The 17572-nt window shown below is 38.5% G+C and overlaps 1 protein-coding gene across 1 annotated transcript in view; it reads left to right on the top strand.

Moving 5' to 3' along the window:
- LOC149285893 (rho GTPase-activating protein 7-like) overlaps nucleotides 1-17199 on the top strand; it is a 148303-nt gene extending 131104 nt beyond the window's left edge. Inside the window, exons 2-14 of the mRNA XM_089494776.1 lie at nucleotides 5162-5233; nucleotides 6195-6276; nucleotides 7163-7226; nucleotides 7404-8767; nucleotides 9393-9536; nucleotides 9811-9970; nucleotides 10712-10910; nucleotides 11227-11443; nucleotides 13325-13439; nucleotides 13896-14117; nucleotides 15415-15635; nucleotides 16312-16485; nucleotides 17094-17199. Of these exons, the coding sequence (XP_089350902.1) occupies nucleotides 5162-5233; nucleotides 6195-6276; nucleotides 7163-7226; nucleotides 7404-8767; nucleotides 9393-9536; nucleotides 9811-9970; nucleotides 10712-10910; nucleotides 11227-11443; nucleotides 13325-13439; nucleotides 13896-14117; nucleotides 15415-15635; nucleotides 16312-16485; nucleotides 17094-17199 (3140 nt within the window). The remainder of the gene's footprint in view (nucleotides 1-5161; nucleotides 5234-6194; nucleotides 6277-7162; nucleotides 7227-7403; nucleotides 8768-9392; nucleotides 9537-9810; nucleotides 9971-10711; nucleotides 10911-11226; nucleotides 11444-13324; nucleotides 13440-13895; nucleotides 14118-15414; nucleotides 15636-16311; nucleotides 16486-17093) is intronic.
- The last annotated feature ends 373 nt before the right edge of the window (nucleotides 17200-17572 follow it).

Below are 17572 nucleotides of genomic sequence, written 5' to 3'. Positions count from 1 at the left end.
GTCAGAAATGTGTAAAATAAATATTGAAATTTCTTGAAAATGTTGTTTTTCACTGAGGAGATAGAATCACACAACATGTATAACCAAACTATTATGACCTTAGCTTTTTTGCTGATATCTTTCATTGAAGATTGTAGTCCAGTACATCACCTCCTTTGACCTAAGGAAGTTAGCATTTGGCTCCTTGTTATAACTAGTTGGAGTTATAGACTCCACAGTAATTGACTGTCTGGAGTCTGCTGTATGGGGAAGACCCTAGGTAAAGATAATTCCCTCCATTTTTCATATACCTGTAGTGATCTGTATGATGAGTACCATTTACAGTTAATCACTGCGCTGTTTGTTTATTTTGTGTAGAGAATAGATATTCTTGCATTAAGTCATATCAGCTACACGTTGTGGCATGAAAACCTTGTAAGAGGAGTAAAATGATCTCATTGCTTGGTGTTACGCTGGCAAGATGGAAACATCTCAGTAATGTTTGTGTGACCTATGCCACGTTTCTATGAGATGTGCGGCTTGTCAAAAATCCATGTGGTGGTTACATTTGGGATTGACCCTACATGTTGACCATGTGAACCTGTGGAGCTGGCTTTGGAAAGCTACACTACTTGTACTACTGCCTTCTTGCCAGTATAACGTTTGTATATATTTTCATTCAATGTCCTTTTTTTGGCAGCTTAATACATTAGGATACAATTTGTAGAATTATCACCTTTTGGAATAGGAATTTTGTGTTTGTTGTAGTGACGGTAGAACTTTGAATGTTGTTTCAGTGCTTGGCTGTCACCAACTGAACCATAAGATTCCATTTCACTCACAAGGAGGTATTTGATCTTGGCTTTTGTTAGATTTCACAAGGCAGCTGCAGTTTGTAATGGATCAGCCGACGCCAATGAGCATGCACAAAGGACTTGTCAACAAGCGGGCCAATAACACAGATGCTCAAATTGTTCCTCTGCTTGGTATCTGCAAGATATTGCTGCCTGGCGCACCCACAGCATGTGTTGAATTATTTCCCCTTATGATTAAAAGAGACACCTTTTCAAGGAAGTGACCACATAAAGTAATGGGGAGTTATTTGCAACTTTTTAGATGGCCAAGAAAAACTTTTTTTGGTTTAGTGGGCATGAATAGTTACATTTTTATTTGACTTTGTAATCACTTAATAGATCTGTGTATAAAAAAAAATATTGGATTCAGAAGAGTAATGTATTTTACGTACACAATATGACACTCCATCAAACATTATCAAGCTTGAACTATACATTTTACAGGCCAGCTCAGACTCTTGCCAGTCTTGGCCCTTTATAATGCTTAAATAAGTTAGTTGAAACTACAACTCCGGAGACACATCTGTAAGCTCCCACATATAGTCCCATAAGGTCATCAAAAATAGGGACAGAGATGGACTTGGGTCCCTAAGAGGGACCACCCAAGCCTAAAGTGTATAATTTTGAGTACATGTGAATCATTTATTATTTACATGTAGAATTTCAGATTTCTTTGGGTTGACTATGGATGGCTTCCTGTAGGTTTTCTCAGCTCCCTTGTACACACTTCAGCAGTTAGTTTGTTGCCATATAAAAGTGCACCATCGTATCATGCTAAGTAAATATAAAGTGAATGAATGCTTTGATACAGTAACCTGTTAATCTGCTTATGTGCCGTTAAGTCTTTGTTCTCAGACGCTCACACCTTGTTAGGAAGGCAGTCACCCGTCATTTAGCTTTGACAGATGTTCTGATAAGAATGGCAAACCCCGCACGTAGGACTGTGAACGCTGTTCCTGCCAATATTTCAACAGGTCTTTGGACTTCCATTTCTCTTAAGGAAAGGGTTGGTTGTCCTCCACCCAGCAAACAATTTGATCAGTAATCTCTACACCATCTAACTATAAAAACATCCTTCAGTCCAGAGTCTCGGCAGGATGAAGGAGGCCTCCTTTGTTGGGCTGTTGATTGTATGTGCATTCAAGTCACTCACTGGGGCTGCTAATTTGTGTTGCTATTGACTCGATTTTTATATAATGCCCATTCCTTTTTTTAACATATTTCTGTTTAGGTTGTATTGTTATGCAAGTCTTACAAAAAGTCTACTACTGTGCATAAGTAGACTTTTTGTATTGAAAATACAACTTTGGAGACTGGGCTCTTCCTTTTAAACATGTTCTGCTAGATTAATCCAGCTGCGCCAAAAGGTTGTTCTGAATTACACCAGCAATTTAAAAAATGCCTCCATAATCTTCTTAAAGGGATGTGAGATAATAAATGGATTCATTAAGAGTACCTGTTGGATGGGCTTTTTTTTTTTTTTTTTAATTTTTTTTTTGTGGAAGCAGTATCTTAAGCAAAATAAAAAAATTGATTATGATGATGCATTTCCTAAGACTGCAATGTTTGTATAAAATCTGGGTTGGTTTCTAATACATATATGTTGCCTATTTTACATTTCATGAAAATTAACCTGATTTCTTTACCATAAAATATTGTACAGTATAGGAATTGGGAAAAGTGTTAATCCCTGACCAGAAAATAACTTTTTTTTTTTTTTTTTTAAATCTCTTTTGCCCTAAGAGGTTGTCTATTTCCATTACATGATGATATAGTCTGCCTTCCGATAACCTTCTCTTACTGGAAGTTATGGATGACTTCAGTCCAAATAATACTTAACTGGCAATCAACAGTTTTTAGCCTTAAAACTTACATTCCTTTCTTGGTTTGAACAAGCGTGTTTTACCATTAACACATATATGTACTATATGTTCTATGTTTATTGTGCTTTATAGTTTATCTAGTTCTGAAGGTTTTCTTAAGCATGTTTTATGTAAAGTGCAAGGCAAATTAATAACGCTTTGTTATAAAGTCATCTTCATGTTAGATGTAATAAGTTATCTCTACGTTGTGCCAGTGGAATGATTGTTGTTCTGAAGATATTGTTGCCTTAAGTTTGCTTTCCGTTCTGCTCTTTCGGCTATGCGTGCCTACAGTACACTCTGTGCTGTCAAGCTGGTACATGCTTGCTTCCAGCACTTGTCTTTCCTACACATCACGAAGGGCCAACCCCAGTGATCGTCTGCTGCTGGAAGATCTTAGTTGGCCCTGTGTGATGCATAAGATCTCATCACAGCCTTCTTGCACATTAAGTTATGCGTTCTACAGGGTCAACTCAACCTTTCTTGCTGGTAAAACATGTCAGCATTGGCCATTCATATTGAGCGGTTAGGTGAGAGAGTTAATTTACAGCAATCTACGTCATAGACCTCTTAGACTCCCTATAAACACCACACTATTGAGACCATACATAGGATACAAAGCTTTCCACGTAGATTTGGTAATTCAATTGCGTTACTTGTACTTGTACCCTATTTTAATTTTCTCTTTCTGACCATTGTCAGTATCTAGATCTTTGTCTTTCTTTAATCCATTACTCACGTGAAGGTCATTTGCAAAGCAATCATGGTGTGAGGCAAGCCAAGCATATCTTTAAAATCCCTGTAAGGGTCTGCTAAGGGTGGTCACCTAGAAGCAGAGGAAAAGGGAAACTATCCCAGATTCTTGTTTTGCTTCACCTTTCCTACCACAACTCCATCTAAGTATTCCTAGAACGTTCTGGCATATGGCCAGAATGCACAGGGCATACCGAGACGGACTCTAGTAGGTGGCCCGGTCAAGCAGTCCGTCTATAAAAAATTGTATAAGAAAAAGAAAAATGGCTTGGGTCCAAATTATAATTTTTTTCTTAATATGTATGTGTGTAACCGTATATATGAAAGTTCCTCATAAAAAAAGCCGTATCCACACAAACTGCAATACTAAAATGTTCCGGTATGTGTGTGGGGGGGGAAACATACATACAATATCCAGATCTTTGTAGTTTTGCCTCCATGGAAGTTACGCAGCTGACATCTGCAACAAATCCCCTGCCGCTGCTCGGACGTCACCGGCATCTTCAAGTCTGCGCTCCTTCCTCTGCATTTCCCTCCTTTAGGCCTCCCGAAACCAGATGGACCTTCCGAAACATCTTGAAGTTTCTGCTGCTCCCGTTGGATTTTTAGTGGTGTGCTTTGCCTCTGAAACCTACTAAGCATGTTTACATTTTTAAGGCATCTGGTGAATGTTCTGTAATTCGGGAAGGTTAGACTTTGACCCCGCTCCTGTGGGAATGTTAAAGTGTTGGCTCTCGGCTTTTATTAATTGCCACAAAATGAGCGCTTAATTCTCAACATCTGTTGGCCTGAAAGCAAGTGCCAGAGCGATGTGATATTTGTCTGCGGGGAACGCAGCAGTGTCATATCCATCGAAATATGCTAGATAAATATATACTATATATTTAATGGTTTTTCAATAGAAAAATATATAATGTATATCATATGTTGGGGATTGCTGTGAAGAGTGTTGGCATGCTATTTAGCGTCGTTTTAATATATTTGGCAGTAAAGGGAAAAAAACATTCATCGCAAATGTTTTGGGAATCTTTTCGACATTCTGCGAGCCGTTTTATGGAAATGTGCGGTTCAGGCAGGGGTTTTTAAATGCGTGCTTTTTTGTGTTAATACCATGAAATATAATGCGTTTCGTTTGGATACTGTTGTATGTTTGTGTAATTTCTTTGTGTGTTCGCAGTGTAACTGCACCTCTAGAGGGGGGGGGGAGAGACACGAGCCTCCTGACCCATAAATTCATCTGGCGCTTGATGTCCTGCCATGACATCATCCGTCGTTGATATTGCCATTTTTTTTTCTTTTTACCTACATGTGCGAATTCAGTTTACATCATGTTCACCATACAGTGCTGTCTCTTTCAATAATGGCGTTGTTTGAATTGACTTGGATTTTCTTCAATTTGGCAATAACCTCCATATCCAGTCTGTTTTGTGGGAAGACGTCGCTTGCCACTGGCTTTTGAAACCAGAGTAGTTTAGTTTTTGAGATCGAGTTTAGTAACTATTCTGATGCAGGCTTTTAAAAACCGGAGAGTAGTCATTACTTTTTTTGATGGTTAGGCCATTGTTTTGTTTGTACCGGAAATGCTCTTTATAAATGACCCATTTGATTTCGTAGTTTATATAATTGAATGTGAAGATGTGACATCAATAATAAAAAATAAAAATAAAAAAATTGCTGATGCTCATGATGTGTGCCTTTTTTTCTGTCCTTTAGAAATTGAAGCAAAAGAGGCCTGCGACTGGCTGAGAGCAGCTGGCTTTCCACAATATGCCCAGCTCTTTGAAGGTTAGTAGACAAAATAGTCTATCTGTAACTTCTTAAAACATTCTTAACCCCCCCCCCCAAATAAACACTATTTTATTATCCTGGTTAAATAATCGTGCTGTAAAATCCAACTGGCACCCCTACTAAATTAGAATGCATGTTAAAGTGCTTTGTGTGTCCAAAACGGGGAAAGACACCAAAAATTAAGCACTTACCTGATACAGAAGTTGCAGGTCCTGCCACAAAAGCTGCCCCCCTTTTCATGACACACTATGTATTGCTACTGATTGGCTGCTTAAAGCTGTCAATCAGTACTAAGAAAGTGCTCCCATTGAAATCAATAGGGGGGCTTTCCACACGGACCCCTACACGCGGCGTTCAGTTGACTGGAGGAGAGGACATCACGTAAAGGCACATGTGTTTGGTTGAAAGCATCTCCTTCGGGGCATTTGGCTTTGGGGAGGAGAAAGGGACAAATGCGTCTGAGGGAATTTTGCCGAATCACCCCATGCATGCGTTTGTAAAACGGACCATCTGAAAATTCAATGACCACGAAGCTGAATGAAATGCGTATAATGGCTGCAGTTTAATTGTAGTGTGACGCTTGTGTAAGAGTACTATTTATCAGTTGTGAATATTTTCATGGCTGCTTATTCATTGTGTCTCGGTTATATATGTATGCTTGCGTATTACATATAGAAGTATGTAAATATTATGATAATATGGATAACGCGTTGTAAGCATTAAGCTAGTAAACCATGATGTATATATTGTCAAGACTCGCGTGCAAATAAACTGTTCTGGAAGCGAATTTGTCTCTGAAAAATAAAAAGTAAAGGTTTTATATATATTTTTTTCAACTCTAAAAAGAAATGGCTGTAGAGAATTGATTTGTTTAGATATAAAAACTTCCATCCCTCTAAGTTTACTAGCGGCTGTCAGAATGATCTGGATTAATGGTTTCAATGTTTTATATTTTCAGATCTGCAGTTTCCGATTGATATTGAAATTGTGAAAAATGATCATGAATTTCTGGACAGAGATGCAATGGAATCATTGTACAGGTAAAAAAGAAGAAATGCCTTGATGCTTGTTAACGTAGCGTGACGTCTCGTAATGTTTTTGCATAAACTCTCGCTGCAGTCGTTTTTAGAAGGCAGGTAATTTTAAAATTAGTTTGTGCTTGTTTATGTGTAGATGTTCTCAAGGACAGGGCTGGACAAATCCCAGCAGCCAGGTATAGGCACGGCTCCTATAATTTTCCTTTTTATATGGATTTTTCTGTCTCTGGATGTGATTTTTTTTTTTTTGTGTTTTTTTATTTTTTTTTACCTACTAAATTGCCTACCTGGTTTTACATGCTATGAAAAGTTTCCCAATCCTTTATGAAAGGAGAGCCATGAGGTGCCATGTTGAACTTCCAGTCACCAGTATGAGAGAGTGTGAGAGCGATAACACCAAACGTAACACACCTGCTCTACATTCACACCTGAGACCTTGTAACAATTTTCAAATTGGAGTGGTGTACTCACTTTTGTTGCCAAGGTTTAAGACATTAATGGCCGTGTTGAGTTATTTTGAGGGGGTGGCAAATTTACACTGTTATACAGGCTGTCCACTCACTACTTTACATTGTAGCACAGTGTTTCTTCAGCGTTATCACATGAAAAGATATAATAAAATATTTACAAAAATGTGAGGGGTGTACTTACTTTTGTGAGGTACTATACATACCTTTTTTGAGGTGTACCAGGATTTCTCCATTTGATCGACATAAGGCGGGAAAACTGCGCGTGCTAGGAGTAAATGTGTACGGCATGAGAATGTCCTGCCTTGCATTGTTGTTGTGTAACTGATAATGTGAAGGGCAAATCAAAAACTGCAAACATTCAGCAGATTGTGATTTTTTTTTTTTTAAATAGAATGTGTAAATATTTCTGCTTTCCACAGGCGTTTGAACACATTGAATAAATGTGCGACAATGAAGGTTGAAATAAGCCGACAGAGAAAACGGGTAAGTACGGACTGTGGACATGTAAAAAATAAAAGGGAGTTTGTTATAAATGTCCTAATTTTTAGTGCTAAGGGCCAAATATTGGTGGAGCGGACTCTGTTCTACTTTGCTATCTACTTGTTTGTTTAGAAGTTTGATGAAATATCAGTTCTAATGCTTACTTGTTTGTATTTTAAGAGTGATGAGTCTGAAGAAGATGAACCATGTGCAATAAGCAACAAGTGGTCGTATCAAAGACAAAGCCAGAGATGGTCCCGGCTTGAGAATTTAGATTGTTTTGCAGCAGAAGCACCACCAGTATTGTCCTTGCCAAACAGTCCAAGGCTTAAAAGTGAAAAGGATATATCAGATCAGGGAGAGAAAAAGGATGTGTCCTCATTGCACAGCTCAAGTAGTGGTGAGAGTGACAGCTTCTCCAAGAGGCACGAAGATTTAGAAACCAGTAGAAGCTCTACCAGATGTTCTTCAGTTAAACTTGTCTCTCCAGACATAGCCTTAAGTGTTTCCCCTTCTCCCAGTGAGGGGCTAAATATCATCAGTGAGGAAAAGTTGCATGACAAGCCACCTAGTAAAAGGGGAAAAAGTTTGCTGAGGAAAATGGAAAATCTACGCTTAAGAAGCTCCACCGTAAAGAGAAATGCACTTCCGAAAGAGAGGCCCAGCATCAGTGGTCCTGTTCTGCTGGAGGGACTCAGTGATGATAAGTTACGGAACCTAAACTGCGTAAACATTTCAGATCTGGCAGATGCCCAAAGCAAAGAGGGAATTTCATGTTCTTCTCGGACGTGCAGCAGCAGTAGTCCGTCTGAAAACAGCAGCACTGTGAGCACCCCGAGCCCTGTTATAAGAGTGAGGAGCCACATGAAAAGAGGTGGCATGTATGATGAAGACTTTGACCCTACAAAACTTGCTCTGTGGAATGACATATCCGAGCAGAATTTTAGAAATGAGAGGCACTTGCATCAAAATCAGGTGTTCCAGATACCGCAGGGTCATAAACCAGGGACATTCCCGAAAGCACTTACAGACAGTATCTTAGCACCTATAGATAACACCTCTGTAAATTGGAGAACTGGAAGCTTCCATGGTTGCAATCGGAATAGGATGCGATCTAGTAGCTCGAAAGATACAGAAACACCCCCAAGTCCTCTCTCACTTGCTGACAATCGGCTAAGCATATATGATAACGTGCCAAACCACCCCTTCCATTTTAACAAGCTTGAGCCCCCGGGAGATGACGACGTCTTTGCAGAACTAGACAGCGTTATGGAGCATGTTAATGGACTGCGGAAACTGGTCAGTGAATGGTCAGAAAAGTTCTCCGATGATGGGGACTCTGATTTTGCTAATGATTCTGCCTCACCTTGCCCATCATCACCAAACACAATCCACCTTGAAGTGAACGAGCATTTAAACGGCAAGTCAAAAACGGAGGACCTTGGTGACTTAGACAGCTGCAAACCCTGCACGGATAGCGACTCTTCGATTTTGCCATACATTACTGTTTCTGAGATTGGGTCGTCTTTAACAGATTGTAGCAGGTTAGTCTCATTATTATTTATTTATCTTATTTTTTTAGAAGAATTATTAGGCCTCTCTGTCCCGGTAACTGAGAGGTAAGCTTTGTACTGTGGGTTGTTGGAGATCCTGCGGCCGGTCCTTTTCGAAACCGTGCTCTGTATATTGCGTAATGCTGTATAGGCTTGACCTCCAATTAAGCAGGCAGCAGATCGCAAAAAATAACCGATAAAACTATTTCTGTCTATTTAATTTGGCATCTGGCTCTAACTCCGAGCCTTATTCTATAAAAGGAGAAAAGCTGATCTGGCAGTTTTACTCCCGTTAAGACCATTTTCTGTCATGAAGAATTAACATTGAATCTGCTTTTCTTCTTGTATGGAGTAATCCTTTAAAGTATTTAAAAGCAGGAGATATAACTCAGTATTGTGTGATTTATACGTGGTTTTCTGTCTTAAACAGACACTATATAATATCGTTTCATATTTTGAACTAAAGCTTGCAATAATATATTTCGTAACTGCCGTTCTATTGTAAAATTGGGTCCCATATAAAACGAGGCTATGGTTCTGTCTCTACTGTATATTGGAAGGGAGGCGGGGGGGGGGGGGTTCTTGCAAGATCACTCTTTAATTCTTTCTTCCGCAGACAAAGTCCAGAGCCTGAGAACCTCTCCTTCCAAATTGACAGCCAGTCGGCAGCCCACCTGAACCGGATTCAGAAACTGGCTTTGCTGAAGCTAACGGCTTTGATGGATAAATATTCCCCTTCTAGCAAACAAGGGTGGAACTGGTGAGTGAGCATATGAATCTGTCACAAAGGACCAGTATCTTCTGATCAAATAAGCCATGGCAATAGTGTAGATCCTTCAGCAGCCATGATTTAGGAAATAGCTGCAATTCCTCACAATGTTTGATACTTTAACCTAAGAAACCAACATTTTGGTACAATAATAATATTAAAATAGTACTCTCTTGTTGCAGTCAGAGCTCAATATGTGTAGGTCCCCCAAACTACACAAGGTTCTCCTTCTGCTTTGTATGGATAACTTCTTTCTTCCTTCCAGGACTGTGCCCAAGTTTATCCGTAAAATCAGAGCCCCGGATTACAAAGATAAGAATGTGTTTGGTGTTCCGTTTCTGATAAATGTTCAAAGAACAGGCCATCCGCTGCCGAAGAGCGTCCTCCAGGCGATGGAGTATTTGCGCATCCACTTTCTTGATCAGGTATGTGTCATTTTTGTGGTATGCATTTTCTTTTTCAACTCTTGTTTTCTGCAACTTTCAAATTCAGATTCTGTTTGCTTGTACGATGGATACTGATGTATTGGCACAAGAGAAAATTGAGACTTTTGTCAAAATGGATACCCTGTATTGGACCGACCTAGACAAAGATGTAAAGTTACATAGGCTTTGAGAGCTCAGAGGTCTCTTCAAAGCTCTGTTCAGCATTTGATCAGATGTGTCAAAAGCTTATGTAACATTACATCTTTTTCTTAAAAGGTATCAACTTCCACAGAACACTCCTTGTACAATAGGTGAGCAAAAATGACCTTATTTCCCACCCCTCCCTCCATTCGCCTTACACACTTTACATCGCTTCAGACTTACTACTGCAGCCTTCTGATCCAGGTTACAAGTAAACCTGGAACATAAAATGTAGATTATTCTTTAAATAAAATGTAAGATCATCCACTTGGAGGGCTGGTAAGGCTCTTCAGGACAACATTTAGGGGAAGTATTATTATTTTAGTAACATTGGCTTAACATGGAGCACTGCACTTGCTTCTTCAAATCTTTTTTGATTGTGTTTTTCTGGACAAAAGAAAAGATGAAATTGAACACCAAATGTGGAGAACTACTTGCCTTAAATCGATTGCATATCACATCCCTAAATAAACTATGATTGTGACTAATTTGAATAACAAATGTTTGTAAACTTGTATGACTTTTATCGTTTCCTTATAGGTTGGTCTTTTTAGAAAATCGGGTGTTAAATCCAGGATTCAGTGTCTTCGAGAAATGAATGAAATGGATCCGACTTTTGTGAACTATGAAGGGCAGTCTGCGTTCGATGTGGCAGACATGGTGAAGCAGTATTTCCGGGATTTGCCTGAACCTATATTCACAAGCAAGCTGTGTGAATCTTTCTTGCATGTTTATCAATGTAAGTGTTCAATCTTCTAGATTGTAAGGGAGCAGGGCCCTCTCTACCAAATGTATTGGCTTGTCTCTGTCTTGTCATTTACCCTGAATATAAGTATTGGCACTATATAAATAAAAGATAAGTTATCCTGCTCCTTTGCAATTTGTAAGTAACAAATATCTATCCTATTTTGTATTTTGCTCCTTGCAAACTTGGACTTACTTCTCTTCTACAGTATATCTGCTGGGTCCTTTTGTAATGGACATGGGCATTGAAGAGATTTTAGCTATTTGGGAAATGTTGGTACATTTAGTGCATTTTCCCATTTGATTTGCAGATCTGCCAAAGGATCAGCACTTTTATGCTGTTCAAGCTGCCATACTATTGCTTCCGGATGAAAATCGGGAAGCCCTTAAAGTCCTACTGTACTTCCTCCGTGATGTGGTCGCCTGTGCGAATGAAAACCAGATGACTCCTACCAACATCGCTGTGTGCCTTGCCCCCAGTCTGTTTCATCTGAACACGCTTCGGAGGGAAAGTTCGTCATCTTCTAGGTATGTGAAATAATTTACAGTCTGTGAAATTTGTAGTACTTAACAAGCAGTTCTGCCTGTTTTCCCTCGGTTTTTGTCATTGGAAATTCCCAGTGTTAGATGGCTTTGGCATCTGAATATCTTTCTTTTTAGCCTGGAAGAGAATCCAGTATAAAAAAGAGCCCGTTTCAGACTTCATCCACACCAAAAAATGCCCAAGTCTTCCGTGTTTCTTCAATGTGAACCTTGTTATTTTCATGTTTCTTTTAAGTGAAATGTCATAAAAACTGTATGATAGCTTTTCAGCATATTATTGTATGTGTGCTCTCAGCCTGGCGTGAATATGTAAAAGGAACATGGACTTGCATTGTTTAGGCATGCTTAATAAGTTGAGAAGGGCATTGGTTTCCATGGTAACTGCACCACAGTTATGGTTTACCTCTTTATAAGCGTGGCTTATCCATAGTAGGCCTCTGGACTTCCTTTACACTCGGTATGTAATACAACAGGTCACCGCTTTTATAGGAAGTCATTAAAAAGGATTAGCTCCCTTTTTTATTTTCATTCATCTAATCGCGCTCCCGTTGCATGAGCCCATGAGTGCTCTATTGTATTTTACAGGCTTTGTAAATAGGTCCTTTATTCCTCCTTCCTTTAAAAAAAAAAAATACTTTGAAGAGCATTGGCAAACATATACTTGTTAATGTTTTACTGAAGGATTTAGACTTCAAAGAACAAATAATCTTATAGTCCTGAGCTCCGCGGATTAAGGTTTTATCAGCCATTGCTTTGTCAAATTGTGTAAAGTTGTCTAGTAGGGCTGTTCTTAGATAACAAGACAGGAAATATGTTGTAGTAATGTCATGTAGAAAGCGTTTTTTATTCTACATTAAAAACAAAAGTGCGAGATAACATAATCTGTGCACTCGAGTTTTTGTTTAAGGGTTATTCTGTAGAATTAGAGGGATCGGCACCCGGTTAAAGTCTTGTTCACACAGACTGGAAATCGCACTGAATTAGGTGAAATGTGGCCCACTGGGTTGTTCACATGGATGACCCTTGGATGCCTGTTGTGTTCTTCCATCACTGCAGTCTTTGTGTCAACCGTAGCTCCTGGTTCACCAAAGCAAATTTTATATAGTTTTTTTATTATTTATATAATAATTGTAGTGAGAACGAAGGAATACAGCAGACATCGGCCAAAGACATGTCTTTTGAGTATTTGTAAAGAGAAAAAAATGTATATACGTGTGTGTGTATGTATGTATGTATATATGTGTGTGTGTGTATATATATATATAATTTTTTTTTTATTTTTTTTTAACATGTATAGAAGTTTTAAAAACTGGGAAAGTCTAGTGCTCAGTATCAAAGGTATAAACATATGTTTTAGTGATTTGCTTAAATCTCGTAAGCTTTACTTCCATGACCAGGCCCCATGGACACGGTGATAGACCTGGGATAGACTTCTGGTGGGAATAGCAATAGGCTGGAAATTGAGAAGGCTTGGGATATACATAAAGATATCATTCTAAATTAGAAGTTCAAAAAGCCAGATTAGATGGGCCAACTGGTTCTTTTCCAATTCTATAATATTATGCACTAAAGCATTCCTAATGTAATTAAATGGGGCCTGTTGAATTTTCAGGTGGGTGGACCATACTGGACAAACTCTGCTTTTGTAGAAAGCTCTGTAAGCGCAGTACCGTATTAGTAGCTTTGCTGTGGATGTTTGGGCGCCTCAAAGTATTTTCCTGGAAGTCATTTTTGTTGACTTAAGAAAAAAAACCGCTAATCTGGACCTTAAAAGTACAATCCTAAAGCAATCGGATGTTGGTCAGAATCATTTTGGTTCTTTACGGTTGTCTCTCTCCACAAATTACATATTCTCTCTTTCTTTAGGTCAAGCCAGAGAAAATACAGTCTTGGTAAACCTGACCAAAAGGACCTGAGTGAGAACTTGGCTGCAACTCAGGGTCTCGCTCACATGATTGCCGAGTGCAGCAGGCTCTTTCAGGTAGGTTGCCTCATAATACAATCTTTGTGTTTCCTGAGCTGATTGAATGGTAAAGTAGCCCTGCATTTTGATCACTTGTACAACAGTCTTTACATTGTATACAGGGCTGAAGCCCTTCTTGATGGATAAATGTGTCCGTGTTTACCCATCATTATGAATAGCGAAGTGAAGGAATTAAAACCCCAGCTCTCCATTTAGTGTATAGACCCCTTTGATTTCTCTGATACAGACTAGTATCTGACTCCTGTTCAATACAGAGTACATCTTTCAGATGTGAGTTTATACTGGATCTGATGAACAGATGAATAAATATTAAACGCTCTAGTCCTCATGGTACGTCCTGTACATCCATCTAATGTATTACATGTACATATTATGTATTGTTTTTTTCTTTTAAATTAGTTTTGTCAATTGTATATTTGTTTTTTAATAAAGCTTTCCTATTAAATCATGCAGTTGCCTGAATATTGTCGTGACCTGTGTCCCGGGTTTGGACAAACTAGCCAAACTGAAACTGTAAGCACCGTAAATGCATCGATGACCTCATTAGCAGCTCACTGCAACACTCTGATTTCCTTGGAAAATGCAATGCAGAGCCTTCTCAGAGATGCCAAGGACAAATTCCGGGGCTGGGTAGCATGTTCTGGCTTTGAGAACGTGGACCTGGCTTATAAGAAGGTACGTTCTTTGTGTGAAACGGTAACTGTTATAAATATAAAAATGTGTGTGTATTTTATGAATCTTACTGTAATTATTGAATAACATTTACTGTATGAATATATATATATATATATATATATATATATATATATATATATATATATATATATATATATACACTGTTATGCTATCAATAACCACTAACTATTGAGTGTAAAGTCAGAGTCCACACTCCTTGTTTTCTGCAATTAACAATATTTATTAAGAGAGGCTAAACAAATTAACAATACATATACAAATTACTATAAGTTAGTATATGCTGTTACCAAACTATCTATTTATTGATTGAATGGAAATAACAAAGAAACAGCAGGATAAGCCTGTAAACACGTGATACAATTACCACTCCCTTGTGATCATCTCCACGCAGACTCAGAGAGAGAGAGTTGGCAGGACTTTATAAACACAATAAGTCCTCCTTCTGCTGGACACTCCCCTGGTAACCCATCTTCTCCAGTGACCCTTAGAGACCAAGGTGATAGAAAAGGGAAAGGACATTGCACTGGGGGAGAGAGTGGAAGGTGACCAAATGTCCTAACTGATTTGCCATGTGCTCTGCAGAGAAGAATCTCCATTAATGTTTGAGACCATTTTAAGGTCTTGTATAGAGAGGCTTTGCCCATTGGATCTCTGCATCAGAACACCATTTCACTTCATTGGCATACAGTTGGTTGTCAATCATGCCTTCCTTTTTACAGTAACCTAGATTTCATTCGGTTTCTTTTGCATTTGGCCGCCTTCTAGATGCTGTTTAGTTTTAAAAAGCTCAATTTTAGTTCAGTGTCGTCGTGTGGAGGGCAACATAATGTTTAAAAGAGCCAAAGGAAGAGGCAACATTTATATTAATCATGTCATGCAAGAGGAAACGTAGGTTTTTCAGCTTCTTACTCTGTTGGCTATTGGTTGTACAAGAGAGTTTGAAGCTAAATCGAAGGGCAGAGACTGGCAAAAGGAAGTAATAAAGTAATGTTAAGGAGCTGAAAAGCATTGAAACTTCCCATTTTGGGTTGGTAAATATACATTTCATTGATGGCTATGCAGTGTATTGATGTCAGGGATAGCCAAGAGATAGCTCCAGACTGGATGTTCTACCAGCATCTTAAAATAAAAGATTGTAGCTGTAGCTGCACATCAAGAGAGCCATCAGTCCACAACCAATACAGCGCTACCGGTTCTGTCTACCCTTTTCTTCTCTGACCCTTTATATTGGTTTTGCAGCCTTTTTTGAGTCTTTACACTTTTTTTTTAATTTTAGGTAGAGAGTAATGACTATCCACTCAGGCTATGGAAAGTCTCCGTTGAAATTGAAGGCACGCCTCACATGGTGTTACAACACATTCTAAGGGAGCAGCATACATGGGACCCAAATCTCAATCAGTCCAAGATTATTGAGACATTGGATGAAGATACCGAAATTTACCATTACTCAACAGAAAGCATGTCCTCTTTGCCATCCAAAGAATATGTGGTTTTAAGGTAAGCATGTTCCATGGTGCTTCAGTAATTGCACAGGGCTTCATTGTGTAAAAATAGCTTTTAAATTGTTAATGTGTTGGGAAGCATTTCCTCAAACAGTTGTCCTAAGATAGGTCTCCGGTAGCGTGTATGTGTGTCTGTGCTATCGGAAAGTAAGGGATTTTCTTTGTCTCTTCTAACCTCGTTTAAGTGGTAGTGCTAGCAATATCCAGGGGCCAGTTGAGTGGTTAATATTTTCGCAATGTGTGGCTGGCTATGCAATGTGAAAATATGTCACCGCAGACATTGTTGGGATTAAGGCTTGGACAAGCCTTGGAAGATGTCAACCCCCTCCTGACTATATCTTCATATTTTACATCACTTGCCATGCATGTCATTGTAGTTCATTCATTCACATGCGAATCAGTCAACAATTTCTCAAATCTGTCCCTGGGGTACCGTATTCAGCGCAGGTTTAATTTTTTTTTTTTTTTTTAATTAAGTAGATGTTTGAAAGCCACACTCTGACTGATTAAGCTGTGCTTAGTTTCTTAGTCATGTAGCTGTAAATAATTTTGCAGTATTTTTATATTTGTAAACTTAATTTACAAATAGTTTCAAAACCATTATCGGGCATGTACATAAATGGAAAAACTAATGACCGAATTCTTTAACGTGTCTTATTTTTATTCTACAGGACATGGAGAACAGACCCACAAAGTGGCACTTGCATACTGGCAGCTACTTCAATTGACTGTGAAGATGTTGCTGTCACTGGCATTCTGGGACATGTAGTTCTATGCCAGCATCTTATAGAGAACATTGGAAATCAGAAGTGTAAAGTGACTCATGTGTGTAGGACAGACACGAGGTAGGACTCATTAATACTGTTCGTATATAATTCATTTGGTAACCCAACACTTGAAATCAACTTTTTAGTGATGCTTGAAAAGAAAAAAAAAATCCAAACATTAGGGGTAATTAACATCTCCGACCTCTTATGTATTGGTAGTCAACTAATCAGTTGATTTTAATCATTTTGCATTTTCTTAGCTGTTCGCTTGTTCTGTATTTGATATTCTACAACTTTTTTTCAGCGGAAAATTAAACTTTAAGGTTTCCGGCAGAATCGGCCTGGCCATTTTATGTGCCTTTTTTTTTTTTTTTTTTTTTTTTTTTTTTTTTAACCTACAGGAAGGTTTGGGCTGTGATCTGCTCAAGTATAAAACATTTATTGGAATCTTGTTGCATTTTATGGAGCATGATGAAGGATCCCTTACCACACTGGGCTGGGAATTTTATAGATAAAGCTGTAATTCAGATATTCATTGTCAAAAATAAGCGTGTGGCCTATAAATAATGCACAGCCTATACCGAGCAAAGAACTAATGTAACCATTGAATGCTATGTCTGGTAATTATTTCTTAACGCTCACGCTTGCTATTCATGTAAATGTTGATTTCCCAATTTATTTTGCAGAGGGCATACAACTGAATGGTACAGTAGAGTATTTGGCCACATGTGTGCTGCGGAGATAATGAGAATAAAAGACTCGTTCAACAAGAAGAGAACAGGGAAGCCGTGAAATAAGCAGCCTGGTCTTTTTGAAGCTGCGGAAACATGCACTTTCTGATCACCTTGGAACAAGAACAGTGGACTGAAATACATTTTGGCAGCAGGAAATTCATCTGCATATTCCAGCTTTATAAATCACTTGTATGTCTAATTTTAAACCGTATATTCACATTTTTTTTTATATCTGGTAGAAAGGGTACTTGAATCACGTATACATAGCAGAAATATACATTTTTATTTATGTAAAAGTTAATTATGCAAAGAACAATTTATAATGTATATAGTTGTCACTCTATGTATAACTTATTTATAAGGGGTTTTTCCTTTCCATTTTTTTTTTTTTTGTAAAGTTGAGGGGTAGGGGGGGTCTGCGTGGCTTTTTA

Source organism: Sceloporus occidentalis, unplaced genomic scaffold (genome assembly GCF_023333645.1).
Source record: "Sceloporus occidentalis isolate IW3139 unplaced genomic scaffold, rSceOcc1.0.p SCAF_75, whole genome shotgun sequence".
NCBI lineage: Eukaryota > Metazoa > Chordata > Lepidosauria > Squamata > Phrynosomatidae > Sceloporus > Sceloporus occidentalis.
This window is presented reverse-complemented; position numbering and strand designations above follow the sequence as displayed.